The sequence below is a fragment of the Daktulosphaira vitifoliae genome, unplaced genomic scaffold (assembly GCF_025091365.1).
Source record: "Daktulosphaira vitifoliae isolate Bord-2020 unplaced genomic scaffold, ASM2509136v1 Scaffold_2, whole genome shotgun sequence".
In the NCBI taxonomy this organism is placed as follows: domain Eukaryota; kingdom Metazoa; phylum Arthropoda; class Insecta; order Hemiptera; family Phylloxeridae; genus Daktulosphaira; species Daktulosphaira vitifoliae.
The window spans coordinates 32286632-32300882 of record NW_026099573.1 but is presented as its reverse complement, the minus strand read 5'-3'; the positions used below and the strand labels follow the sequence as shown (position 1 = coordinate 32300882).

Below are 14251 nucleotides of genomic sequence, written 5' to 3'. Positions count from 1 at the left end.
GTTCACCCCATGTTAAAATCCGTATTCAAATCTCATTTTGAACCGTGCTGTGAACGGGTTTTGAACTGAGTTCAGCACCGTTGTTACTATATTAAATGAACCCAGTATGAACTCGAATTGCTACTCGGGTATATTCTCAATATTACCTAAAATTGCTACTGTAGATATTATTGATTCTTTCATTCGAATACATCTCTCAAACATATCATACGTAAAATTCCTCCTCGTCGTTATGTCTAGAATGAGTTTAACCCATTTGTTTTTGCATATTTTTTAATTTACTGTAAGCCTGAGAACTACGTTTAAAATGTTCAACGACGCGTTAAACTTTTTTATGGACAATTTGTATTGCATCTAATCCGCTTTGGGCAATAGTATTAATACTATGAGCTAAGCAAGGTATATGACACCAATTTTTATTCATATTTATGGCAGTTGTAATATTAGCGGCGCTGTCACTTACTACTATATTAACTTTTTCAGTTATTTCCCATTCTTTCAAACAATTATTTAAAAATATTGACAAATTATTTGCCGTATGCGATTTTTCAAAATAATAACACCCTAGTAAAAAAGACTTTAAAGTGCATTCATTTTTGTCAATATAATGAATAGTTAATGCAACAAAACTGTCATTATTAAGGGATGTTCACCTATCAGTTGTAAATGCAATATATTGCGAATTAATTAAATTCGTTTTAACTTTTTCTTTAGCTTTTGCGTATAATTGTGGCAAAATTGATTTAGATAAAGTTTTACGTGAAGGTAATTTATAAATAGGGTTCAATAAATTAATTAATTTTTGAAATTCAATATTTTCAACGAGGCTTAATGGTTGAAATTCTTTTGCAACCATTATCCCTTATTGCTCGTCTATAAGTTATTCNCATTATCCCTTATTGCTCGTCTATAAGTTATTCTTTAGACAAAGAAAGTGGTCGATTAATAAAAGAATATAAACTTGTATGTGTAGGACAATTCTTTGATATATTATATCCCGCCGAGTAGCAATTCGAGTTCATACCGGGTTCATTTAATATAGTAACAACGGTGCTGAACTCGGTTCAAAACCCGTTCACGGNACGGTGCTGAACTCAGTTCAAAACCCGTTCACAGCACGGTTCAAAATGAGATTTGAATACGGATTTTAACATGGGGTGAACTTATACAATAAGATGGCATAAGATTACCATGTTTTTTTTTACTGTTTTTATTTTGATACCTAAAATGCTATATTTTGTTTTTACTTATTAATAAAAAAAAAACAGTGAAATAATCTAAGTAAATAAATTTTAAAAGTCATTTACAAAAAAATGAAATGTTGATTGAATAATAAAAAAAAAAAAGGATTTTATTGCTATGATGCTTTATTACCAGAATGCTTTAAAATATTAGCTATTATTTTGTTAAATGTTCTTTCGTGTTCAGGTATTATAATTTAGCCAGACATAGCATCTAAAAAATAAAAAATAAACAAACATTAGTACATATAATAACTAGTAAATATATTTGTATAGAACATACAAGGATTCAAAAATTAAGGATAAGGGTTCCCATTATTCGTAACAATTGGCTTGTTTTTCTTTATTTATTGAACATGTAGTATATCTATACAACAGATGGACGGAGCACAGGCAAAACATGTTGTATAGAAGGGACTATTTCATAGAAGAGTGTGGGGAACCCCAAAGTTTATTAAAATCATAAGACGGCATTTTTAAAATAATTTGTAGAATTTTGTATCCATGAAAGTACTTTGTCGGCAATATTCACTTCACACCCCCATAAAATTTACTACTAGGATCACTCCTGTATACAGGTTGTAGCATCATCTTCATTTCTTTTTATACAATGATTTTTTAACTGCTATTTAGAAAAGAATAAAAATACTAATTATACTATGATATAACCAGTATTTTTTCTCTGTAATAAAAAGAAGTAAGTCTGTTTGGGATTTACACCAACAATCTTTATATTGTTTGAAACCTTATGGCTTCTTCAATGACAGCATTTTAACCAACATAGCATGATCTGTACACACGACACCCCAAAATCATTCAAGTTTTTCTATGAAAAATGTAGTATAAATTAAAAAGTTATTTTTTCTTTGTAGTTTCAAAATTAGTCTTCCAGACTTAGTTTGATTTACTAAGGCGCTACCAATATATTAACATATTCAATTTGCATTTTTATTACAGTTTAATGTTCATACCACGAATTACCTAAAAAATGTGAAGCTTATTAAAAGCTTGTTTGGTGTTGTCACAAAAACTAAAATTTGCGGCCATTTCTCTTGTCATACAAAAATCAAATGCTGTTCTCGTATATGCACTGAAACTTTTAATGGTACCCACTTTAAGCAACAAAACATTTTTCTGGAAAGAAAAAAAAACAATAACTCATCAATTATAATAAATTAAATTATATATATATATATATTNGCGTCGTTGAACATTTTAAACGTAGTTCTCAGGCTTACAGTAAATTAAAAAATATGCAAAAACAAATGGGTTAAACTCATTCTAGACATAACGACGAGGAGGAATTTTACGTACGATATGTTTGAGAGATGTATTCGAATGAAAGAATCAATAATATCTACAGTAGCAATTTTAGGTTATATTGAGAATATATCTTATGAAGACTGTGATATAATGCAATACTATTGTGATATTTTTAAGAAATTACTATTGAATTGAGTAGTGAAAGAAGTGTGTCAATATCCAAAGTATTAATTTTAACAAGTGTATTATTGTCTCATATTAAAGATAAATTTAATGATATTAAATTACCCGAAGTAATTCATACAATGCTTGCCAAAATTATCACCAAAACCGAAAAAAAATTTCAAGGTATTGAAGATAAGCCAGTTCTTACCAAAGCTGCTCTTTTAGATCCGCGTTAAAAAAAAAAGGTTTTGTTAATCATTTTACATATCAACGTACTTATGACAAGATTGTACAACGAGTAGTTGGATTTATTTTGTCAAAGCAACAGAAAGAAATACATTAAACAGATATAGAACAACAGTACCACACGAACGATAATAGTCAAAGTGAAACTGAAGCCGTAGCCGTTAGATAGGTATTTAAATGAGCCTATAATAGAAAGAAAGTCGGATCCTTTGTTATGGTGGAATGAGAGGAAAATGATGTTTCCTAACTTATTTAATCTTCTATTGTTGAGATTATGTGTTCCTTCAATTTCTGTCCCGTGCGAACGGACATTTTCTAAAGTGGGAAATACAATAACTAAAAGGCGTAAAAGACTTATAGTTAAAAATTCAGAGATGTTACTGTTTTTAAGTAGTCATTTTTGATTAACAATATAATTTTAGAAGAGGTTTTTTATGTAGTTAAATAATTTAACGAAATTATAATGCTATAAATGATTTAAAATTTTAAGAAGAGATTGAAAATATTTTTTTAAATAAATATTGTTTTGAAGATATTTTTAATCTTGAAATATATAATTTAAAAAAAAAAAACGGTAGCACAGTGGGGTCGCGGCATAGTGGAGACATTGCATAGTAGGGTCCAGTATAGATTTAATCTGACAGTGATTAAAATCACTATCATAAGAAACGCTTCGATGCAAATCTGTAGATAGTGTTTAATTTTAAAAAATTGATGGATAATTGCAAAAGCAACATCAACTTCTATTAAAATAAAATACAAAACCCATAATTATCATACAAAAATAGTATATTTTTCAATATGGTAGCCATTTGCGNGATAAATTTAAATTATTGAGTAGTACAATAGAGGGATTTTCATTAAAAATCAACAGTTTTTTAAGAGATGGTATTTCAATGTATAGAATTTTGAGAAATATATAAAATGCACCATTTTAAATATTAAAATACAGAAGTAATTTGTATTACATGTATCAATAAATAAGAAGATCTAAAATAAGCTAGAGCTGACCCCAAATAGTTGGGATAAAGGCTTAGGATATGATGATAACGACAATGATATATGATTAAAAACATTTTAAGCTCATGGAAAATCTTGAGGTATCTGTTAATAACTTCATAACAACATAACTAACGATAGTACTTTATTAAAATAAATAATTTTGCATTATAATTATAATTAATCATAATACAAAATGTGAAAATTTAATATATAATTTACCACTTGTATCTATTACAATTACAATAAATGTAGTTACTAAAATGTATGATTATCTTTTAAAAAAATAATATATGCTATTATTAAAATTAATTAAAATAACTATTTATTATTTTAGTCCTAAATTTAAATTAAATGTACTTACATTTTATTGAACTTTTCAGTTAAATATATATGTGAGAGTGAACAGGGATAAAGAGCAGTCTTGACAAGTTATCTAGTCGCTGTGAAAATGGCGAATGTCTCAAAACATAATTTGTAAAGAGAGTAAAACGATCGTTGATAATTTGAAAAAATGTCACAGTAAAAATTAAATAACAAATAAAAATCGCGCGAACTAAAGCTGTTGGTCAACGGTTACTGACACGTCTGGTTATTCCGCCAAAAGTTCGTATGTTAAATTTGCGCTATAGTCTCAATGAAAATAATTTATAACTATTATTTTAAAGTTTTTTTTATTAATGTACTAATCAAGGGATAATATGTTTAATAACAATATAAGTGAATAAAACTATTTGAATGGCTATAACCGTTACAACGATTCTTTCATTATAATGAAAGAACTTTGATGAATCCGTACAATTATTTTGAACATTGAACGGTCCCAGCACTTACTAAAAATTGTTCGGTTATTTATTGAACGCTGAACTTTCCTGGAACTTATAAAAAATTACACGGTTCATTATTGAACATAGAACTCTCCCAGCACTCGTGGGTCGCTTGAACCGACCGTGAACCAAAATAATGCTACTCGGGTATCTTATGAAGACTGTGATATAATGCAATACTATTGTGATATTTTTAAACCCTTTAAAGAAATTACTATTGAATTGAGTAGTGAAAGAAGTGTATCAATATCCAAAGTATTAATTTTAACAAGTGTATTATTGTCTCATATTAAAGATAAATTTAATGATATTAAATTACCCGAAGTAATTCATACAATGCTTGCCAAAATTATCACCAAAACCGAAAAAAAATTTCAAGGTATTGAAGATAAGCCAGTTCTTACCGAAGCTGCTCTTTTAGATCCGCGTTAAAAAAAAAAGGTTTTGTTAATCATTTTACATATCAACGTACTTATGACAAGATTGTACAACGAGTAGTTGGATTTATTTTGTCAAAGCAACAGAAAGAAATACATTAAACAGATATAGAACAACAGTACCACACGAACGATAATAGTCAAAGTGAAACTGAAGCCGTAGCCGTTAGATAGGTATTTAAATGAGCCTATAATAGAAAGAAAGTCGGATCCTTTGTTATGGTGGAATGAGAGGAAAATGATGTTTCCTAACTTATTTAATCTTCTATTGTTGAGATTATGTGTTCCTTCAATTTCTGTCCCGTGCGAACGGACATTTTCTAAAGTGGGAAATACAATAACTAAAAGGCGTAAAAGACTTATAGTTAAAAATTCAGAGATGTTACTGTTTTTAAGTAGTAATTTTTGATTAACAATATAATTTTAGAAGAGGTTTTTTATGTAGTTAAATAATTTAACGAAATTATAATGCTATAAATGATTTAAAATTTTAAGAAGAGATTGAAAATATTTTTTTAAATAAATATTGTTTTGAAGATATTTTTAATCTTGAAATATATAATTTAAAAAAAAAACAGTATGTTATTAAACATATTGGTTAATAATATGATAATTTAAACTGTTATGATTGATTATACTTCATATTTGCTAGGCCCAAATAATTGGAATTAGGTATACTTTATTTTTCATTTGTCTAGTCGATTATACAAATATATTTGTATATATAAACAAATACGTATATAGTAAAATATATTCTGATATATCACTGAACGATTAATATTGTATCTATTACAGTATAATATTATATATCATACATTAATAAGTTTAATGGTGCATAAATAATAAAAATATCTGATTAAAATAAGGAAATAATAGTCAAGGTGAATTTTAAGTAATGTTATATTATTCTGTACGTGTCTAAAAAATACGGTTATTTATTTATTCTGTGGGAAGGTATCTATTTTTTTCATTAAAATTTAATATTATGCCTATCAATAATTCTGTATATATATATTGCTAAAAAAAAATTCTTATTTAAACATTTTCTGAAAAGCATTCATTCGCGCCTTTTAAAATATTACCTGATGAGTAAATGGCATAGGCGTATTCAGGGATTTAAAATTGGTGCTGTATCTACTAATGTACCGCGTAGATACGACTGTTTATATGATGAATAAATACTGGTTTGGTTTTGGTGACGGGTCGCAATGAAGGTACTCAATTACAAAAAAGTAAAAGTACCAGTGTACTGAGTACTTTGGAATCGTTACTTTTAAGTAACTGTACCGAAAGGAACAATTCCAGTAAAGGAACGAAAATTCCCTCCACTACCCAACAGTAACCTTCATTTAAATCCAAACGACTTTTTCTACTCTAGTAAAAACTTACTTCATTTCTCTTTAACATTTTTTAAATATTTTAAGCTATACATTTTTATGAAAAAAATAAGATTTTTCATTCATAAAGTGAATTTGTAAGTTTTTAAAAACTGAAAATTATGATGCAAATATGCACTGAAAAAATTCTGTAATGTATGGATAGAATTGAGCCTTTTTTGTTGGTCCGGAATGATCTCTAGTATCTATAAAACAATTAATGATGTTTAAATCAAAAGTATTAAAGCGTCCACTGAAAAATTCCGAAGTAAGTCAATTTTTTAGGACGTGTCAATAGCATGTGAAATTTAACTACAGCTATCTAGAGATAATATTACTAACTACTGGTAGCTCTAAAAGGTATGCGACAAATCTGGTACAAGTTTTTAACCACATGATAAGTGATAATCGAATAAATGATAACATCCATCAGTTTGTTAGCTAACAAAAAAATCGTACGTTACTTTAAAGCGTTTTTAATGCACATTTTTGAATTAATTTTTCTTAAAAATAAAATTATTTTTTCGTCGTCTATATTTTAAAACTATTATAAATTATTACTTTCGCCAACCGACATTTGTTCGGATGTGCGTTTCATGGCATTAAGCACAATGTATACTTATCGTTCTACACAGTTTTTGACACACCTAAGAAATCCTCTTCTTAGAATTGCCATCGACTATAACTGTCGTCAGTGTTCCACCAACAGTTATAAGGTAATATGTAGTTTTAATATTATGCAAACTTATACAGGCTTTTATTAAACATTTTGTAAGTAGTTTGTAATAAAATTCCATGAATGTTCGCTTAGATATTATTTTAGTACATTATACATATTGTGCCTTTCTAGATCATTTTAATAAACATTGTTCTAATATCAGTTAGCTTAATTTAAGTCACTCCACTTTTTAGTGTAAAATTTTATGTAGATCATAGTTTTGATAAATAAACTGAATAAATGTAGGAATTGATATAATGAAATTCTACTGTCTATCACTTATTTGTATATCCAGAATAAAAACAATATTTTAAACTAGTTGACAATATAAAAATATTTAGGTATCTATAACTCATTAAACTTATATTTGAATAAAATAATTTGACTGCAAAAATATGTTTCACCCATATTTATTTCAAATTTTTAATTTTAGAAAGGTGTTGTTATTGGTGTTTATGTAGATGACGAGGGTAAAAACATAAAACTGACACCATCAGCTGAAAAAATCAATCAAGAAAGTAACAATGTCATTGTTAAAGCCTTAAAAATGTAAGTTATAGTTAATTTACTGTTAATTGTGGGTGATTAGTAATTAATAATTTCATCATTTTCTATAAATATCATTTATTAATACTTCTTTTAGTTTGCTTTCAGTTTTATTTTTCTCAAATAATTTAGTTTATACTACTTTATTTTACTGTTATTTTTAATTTAATTATCAGTTGAAGTCTTGTTATATTAAATGAGCTTAGGTGCTTTTTTTTTCTTCAATGAACATTCTGTAAAAACAGGTATGCCTATTATTTTATCATCTATTCTTCAAAAAAATATGTACTAAAATATCAGTGGTGTGATAAATAAAATAGGTTCAAATACATGATAATGAAATAATATAATGATTCATGGTTTCATATATTTTGAATCAGCTGAACCTAAAACTATTCATTTTAATTTTTACTTTTTAATGATACAATGAAAAAACTTTGTAAAAAAAACCTTTGAATTGTTTATAAATAATTACATAAAATTTTTTCCTAAAATCTTTAAAAGTAATTTCTTTATGTTGAATAGACTGAAATAGTAAGAGATAAATTTATTAGCATTATTTTTCTTACTATTATTTTATAGAGTTTGAAATTTTCTTCTATATTTTTGTCCATAATTTTAAAAAAATGTATTATTTTTTAATTAGTACACATTTTAGTTTAGTGGATAATTTTTACACAATTAAATTTAAATAGAACAAAAAAATTCACTGCTGGTTTTATTTCTTATTGTTTCAGTTTTCAACAAAATAAAATGTTTTAAAAGTAAAGAAGTATATTTATAAAAAGTAAGCACAAACATACATGTGTTAAGATATGTCTGATATGACTGAAGAACAGAATCCAATTACACGCCCTGTCAAACGGCAACATCTAGCGTCATCTGCTTCAAATGAGTATTCTTCTACTAAAATTGCTTCAGATTATTGCTGTCCCATTTGTTATGAGCTAGTTGATGAGGCACATATCACAAAATGTGGTCATTCTTTTTGCTACAGCTGTATATCTACATCACTAGAATCAAAGACAACTTGCCCAAAATGTGGTCATAACTTATCAGGAGGTCTTAGAGATGTATTCCCTAATTTTGCTCTTGATAAGTTAGTGACTAAATTTAAATTACAAAATCCACGCCGTAAGATGGATTCGTGTAAAACTGGTATTGTTTCTGGTCTTCGAGGTTTTGTTACTGCAGAATCAAAAAAATTAACTCTCACTGATGTTGATGCTATGTTAGAGCTTTTGACTAAACGAAAACGAAAACTTGAAGCAGAATCAGCTCTTGCTCAAAATCGGCTACTTCATGAATTTTTAGAAAAGTTGCTTTGTGAAAAAGAAACTCAAATGAAGCGTATTGGTCGTCAAGTAGAAATTGTTAAAAGAGATGTTGAAGTTGTTGAAAAATTATTAAAAGATTGGGAAGCTAAAAGATCTTCAACACCAGATTTAGAGTCTTCAAAATCAAATGATAAAAATCATTTTCAAAACGAGAATTTAATTAGTAGTTTAAATACTGGTGGCTGTGGTAATATTCAACGTCGAAGAATGTGTACCCACTTTGATGATTTTGTTGATTGTTATTTTTCTCTCAGAGCAAAAGAATTAGTATTTGGTAAAACATTAGCAGAACCAATCAACATTAATGTAGAACCAGTTAATATTGAAGAAGACCCTGATAACAGTCTAGATGCATTTCGAGAAAACTTAGTCAAATTTTCTCGATATAACTCTTTGAGACCTATAGCCACATTAAATTATGGTACTGACATGTTTAATAATTCTACAATAGTTTCAAGTATTGAATTTGATAAAGATGATGAGTATTTTGCTATAGCTGGTGTCACAAAACGAATTAAGGTTTTTGATTATGATTGTGTTTTGCGTGACGCTGTAGATATTCATTATCCTTGTGTAGAAATGGTGTCTGCATCAAAAATATCATGTATTAGTTGGAATTCATTTCGAAAAAATACCATAGCTAGTAGTGACTATGAAGGTGCAGTTTCTATTTGGGATGCAGGTACTGGCCAACGAACAAGAGTATTCAGAGAACATGAAAAACGATGTTGGAGTGTAGACTTCAATAAAGCTGATGCTGGTCTCATGGCTTCTGGATCAGATGATGCACGAGTAAAGTTATGGACATTGAATCAAGATCGATCTGTTGCTTGTCTTGAAGCAAAAGCAAATGTTTGTTGTGTTAAATTTAATCCAGATAGCTCATCGCACCTAGCATTTGGCTCAGCTGATCATTGTGTTCATTATTATGATTTACGGCATCCAAAACGTGCATTAGCTACATTTAAAGGACATAAAAAAGCGGTATCATATGTTAAGTTCCTAAATGGTAGAGAGATGGTTTCTGCTTCAACTGACAGCCAATTAAAATTGTGGAATGTTGATGATGCAGCAGAAGGTTGTCTTCGTTCATTTGTAGGTCACACTAATGAAAAAAATTTTGTCGGTTTAGCCACAGATGGTGATTATATAGCTTGTGGTTCAGAAAACAACTCTCTATATGTGTACTATAAAGGATTGCAAAAGAGACTGTTTACATTTAAGTTTGAACCATCCACATCAATTTTATCAAGTGAAGCTGAAGAAGTAAAAGATAAAAGAAAAGATGATGATGTTAATGAGTTTGTTTCTGCTGTGTGTTGGCGTCAAACATCTAACATAATTATGGCTGCTAATAGTCAAGGAATAATTAAAGTATTAGAATTGATTTAATTTTTTTAATATTGATTAATTTTGTAGATTTTCATAATAGTTCAATTTTTACAATATTTTTTTTCTAGTTGTAATCAATGTAAGTGTAATTCTTTTTGTATGCAATATTATTTAAACTGGTGTGATATTTGTGTTATATTTTTTATTATAATATTAAGTGTAGATGTATAAACTCTGTATATTATTATTATGTTATTATATTTTACTATTAAGAGTTAGTTAAATATCAAATGTTACAGTAACTATGTGCTTCCCTGACCTCGAAATTATTGGAAAATTCCTATTTGTTTTTCCTAGACATTTATAAACTCAAGAGTTTATAAATTAGAATTGCTTTTGAATTATAAGAAGTTTCTTGTTAAATATTACTGTAATTAAATAATGCAATTGAAAATAAATTATACTATTGTATGATTTACAGTTTTTTTTATTTACTTTTCACGTATGTTACATAACTCTTTCAGTATTATAAGTGAGATCAAATACAGATTTTAAATATTTAACTGTGAGTTCAGTAAAATACTATTTACTTCAAATAAATAAATATATTATAACCATTTATTTAATGTGTGATATGTATATATATACATATATTAATTAAATATCTTAATTAAAATATTTAATTGCATGCACTGTTTTAGTGGAAATGGTTTTTTGAAAAAAGGAAAATCCAGATTGTTTTATAATGCAAATAATAAGTATGGAACCATTGCATTAGTTGGTATTGGTAAAGAAGAAATAGATAGTAACAATTTAGATGATGGAGTTGATGTTAAAAAACAGAATATTCGTGATGCAACAGCAAGTAATAATAATATATCATTGAATAAAGTGTTAAGCAAAACAGTGGTTTAATTATTTCAAATGACTAATTTTCATTAGGTATAAAAGTATTCTGAAAAACTATACTTCATCTCAACCAGTGTAATTGTATTGTTAACCTACTCAAAGTTATAAAACAAATATTATTTATTTTTAAAAATAAACCTATAAATAAATAATATCTTAGTGTGAATTAAGCCATGGTTCCATTCAAAATATTAATAACATAAATAAACAAGTTTTAAAAAATTTTCAATTTATTTAGTTGGTTCTCGCAGCCTAATGGACTGTGGTATTTATGATATTGATGTATCAGAAATGGGCGACTCAGAAAGTGCTGCTGAAGGTGCAATACTAGGAACATGGAAATTCCAAGAATATAAGAAAAAACAAGACCCAACACCAAAAATTTCATTATTTGAAAATTCTGAAAAGTTGGTTCATTACTATAATACTAATAAATATTTGTTTTTCAATTTTATTTATTATTGCATCATAATGTCAGTGAAATAAATACAATAATATGACAATTTTCAATCTTAATTATAAATATAAGTCAATATAGTAACAAATCTTACAGATTTTATACTTTTACTTTTTAATTAAATGATGAAAAAATTTTTCCAAAAAAAACTAGGAATGAATGGTTTTGTGGTGTTGCAAAATCCACAGCCCAAAATTGGTCAAGAAAACTAGCTGAATCTGCTGCTAATTATATGACTCCAACTTTATTCTCAAATGTAAGCCTTATACTGTAATAAATGTATTATGAACTCACATATTTAATATATGTTTAGGAGGTTCAAGAAGTTCTGGGAAAGCAAGGTGTAAATGTAGTAGTCCATGACAAACAATGGGCTGAAGAAAAAAAAATGGGAGGGTTACTAAATGTAGCCAAAGGTAGTAATGAACCTTTAGCTTTTTTAGAAATTAACTATTCAGGAGGTTGTAAAAATCAAAAACCTATTGTACTAGTTGGTAAATTTAAAATTACTTTTGAATAGCTACAAAAATAAATAAAAACTGCAATTATTTTTAGGAAAAGGTGTAACTTTTGATAGTGGAGGCATATCTATTAAACCATCATTGTCTATGGGTGAAATGCGAGCTGATATGATGGGTGCAGCTAATGTTGTAGCTGCTATATCTGCGATTGCAGAATTGAAAGTTCCTATTAATGTTATTGGTAAATTAAAATGTTTGATTATACATTTTTTTTTATTAAAACAATTTATTGATAATATGCAGTTTTATATTTATTTTTTAGGTTTAACTCCTTTATGTGAGAATTTACCAAGTAGCAATGCACTGAAACCTGGAGATGTAATTGTTGCTATGAATGGAAAATCTATACAAGTAGATAATACTGATGCTGAAGGTAGATTAATTTTAGCAGATGCACTCTGCTATGCTGCTACCTTTGAACCTAAGGTTACATTAGATTTAGCTACATTAACAGGTAATATAATTTACTCAATAATTATTACTATAAGTTATTTCCCCAACATTTTATTTGTAAAATTAACTTATTATTAAAATTTGAATAATCAGTTGTGATTCTTTAAAGTAATTTGAGAAAGGGTAAATGAAAAAATTCACCGATTATTATAAATTAATGTAAAAAAATAATATGTTAGGTGCTATGATGGTAGCAATAGGAGGTGCTGCAACAGGAGTATTTAGTAAAACTGATAATGTCTGGAATGATGTTAAATCAGCTGGTTATTACACTGGTGACAGAATGTGGAGATTTCCCTTATGGAGTTACTATTCTAATTTAATTAAAGGTAAAGTTTAAAAATATTTAATACTCTAATACATGTTACAAAACAAATTTTTTTAGGTTACACTGGTTTTGACTTGGATAATATTGGCAAAGGAAAAGGAGGGGGTGCTTGCACTGCTGCTGCATTCTTAAAAGTAATTCAGCTATCATCATGATTAGTATGATATGTTATTCATTTATTTAATTATTTATTATATAAAGGAATTTGCACCACCCGGTGAATGGGTACACATGGATATTGCTGGTGTAATGAAAACTGATGGAAAAGATAGTCCATACATATCTAGTGGCATGTCTGGAAAACCTACAAGAGCGTTAGTGCAGCTAATTTTAGATATTTCTAAAAAAACAGAGTAAAGTTAATTATTATTGTTTTTCATTTATTACCTTATACCTCAATATTTCAAATAGTAGATTTACATAAAATGTATAAATGTTAGTTAATTTTAATTAAATATTTCTTACCAAATTATAAACATTTGAACAAAAAAATTTTAAAAATTGTAGTTTTTGTTATTATTTAAATTCTAAGTTTAAATAAAAGTAGAATATGGAAATAAAAATAAATATTCCAGTGAACAATATTCTATGATTATAAGTTCAAGTAATATTTAAGAAATTCTGTTTTTTAGGTCTCAACATTTTATATTTTAAAAATAATTTTTTATATTTTTATATAAATTTTTTAAATACCATATTTCAAAATAATATGTATGGATTTTAAAACCTATAATAAAAAATTTTATAATTAAAAAATTGGCCATTTTTCTAATAATGAAACTTTAAAGGAAGAAAAAATAAAATCAACCATGTATGTACTGCAAATTCTCATTACTCTTAAAATAATTTAGTCTAATATTAGTTATACAATTATTATTTTTATACTACAAACATATATAAAATTTAAAAATTTTAATTAGATTTACTTGTCTTGAAAAATAAAGGAAAGAAATATTTGCTTTTTGATTTATTTTGAATAGTTTTATTACTCTATATTTGTAATTGGTTTGTTGAGACCTAATCCATAAATAAATTATAGTTAAATGAATAAATATAAAAACAATATATCGTAAAATTAAATTTTATTTTTAAAAAT

The 14251-nt window shown here is 27.0% G+C and overlaps 1 protein-coding gene and 1 long non-coding RNA gene across 5 annotated transcripts; one reads left to right on the top strand and one right to left on the bottom strand.

Annotated features, from left to right (window-relative positions):
• Positions 1–1360: 1360 nt before the first annotated feature.
• Positions 1361–4897, bottom strand: LOC126899879 (uncharacterized). 3 transcript variants are annotated; one of them, XR_007702732.1, is made up of 3 exons: positions 4279–4897; positions 1525–2375; positions 1361–1455 (listed from the first exon to the last, which is right to left on the bottom strand). It is a non-coding gene; the product is annotated as an uncharacterized LOC126899879 (long non-coding RNA). The 3 variants fall into 3 exon arrangements; XR_007702733.1 differs by having other exon boundaries at positions 1363–1455; positions 2223–2375; XR_007702734.1 differs by lacking the exon at positions 1361–1455 and having other exon boundaries at positions 1496–2067; positions 2223–2375.
• A 2070-nt stretch (positions 4898–6967) lies between these two features.
• On the top strand, positions 6968–13737 carry LOC126899865 (E3 ubiquitin-protein ligase COP1-like). 2 transcript variants are annotated; one of them, XM_050675098.1, is made up of 11 exons: positions 6977–7270; positions 7706–7821; positions 11189–11352; positions 11635–11803; positions 12007–12109; positions 12167–12347; positions 12409–12555; positions 12637–12828; positions 13007–13156; positions 13213–13289; positions 13357–13737. In XM_050675098.1, exons 1-11 carry the CDS (start codon positions 7151–7153, stop codon positions 13510–13512), a joined length of 1575 nt encoding a protein of 524 aa, XP_050531055.1. In that variant the 5' UTR covers positions 6977–7150; the 3' UTR covers positions 13513–13737. The 2 variants fall into 2 exon arrangements, with proteins under 2 accessions (XP_050531054.1, XP_050531055.1); XM_050675097.1 differs by lacking the exons at positions 11189–11352; positions 11635–11803; positions 12007–12109; ... (4 more) ...; positions 13213–13289; positions 13357–13737 and adding an exon at positions 8556–10948 and having other exon boundaries at positions 6968–7270.
• Positions 13738–14251: the final 514 nt, after the last annotated feature.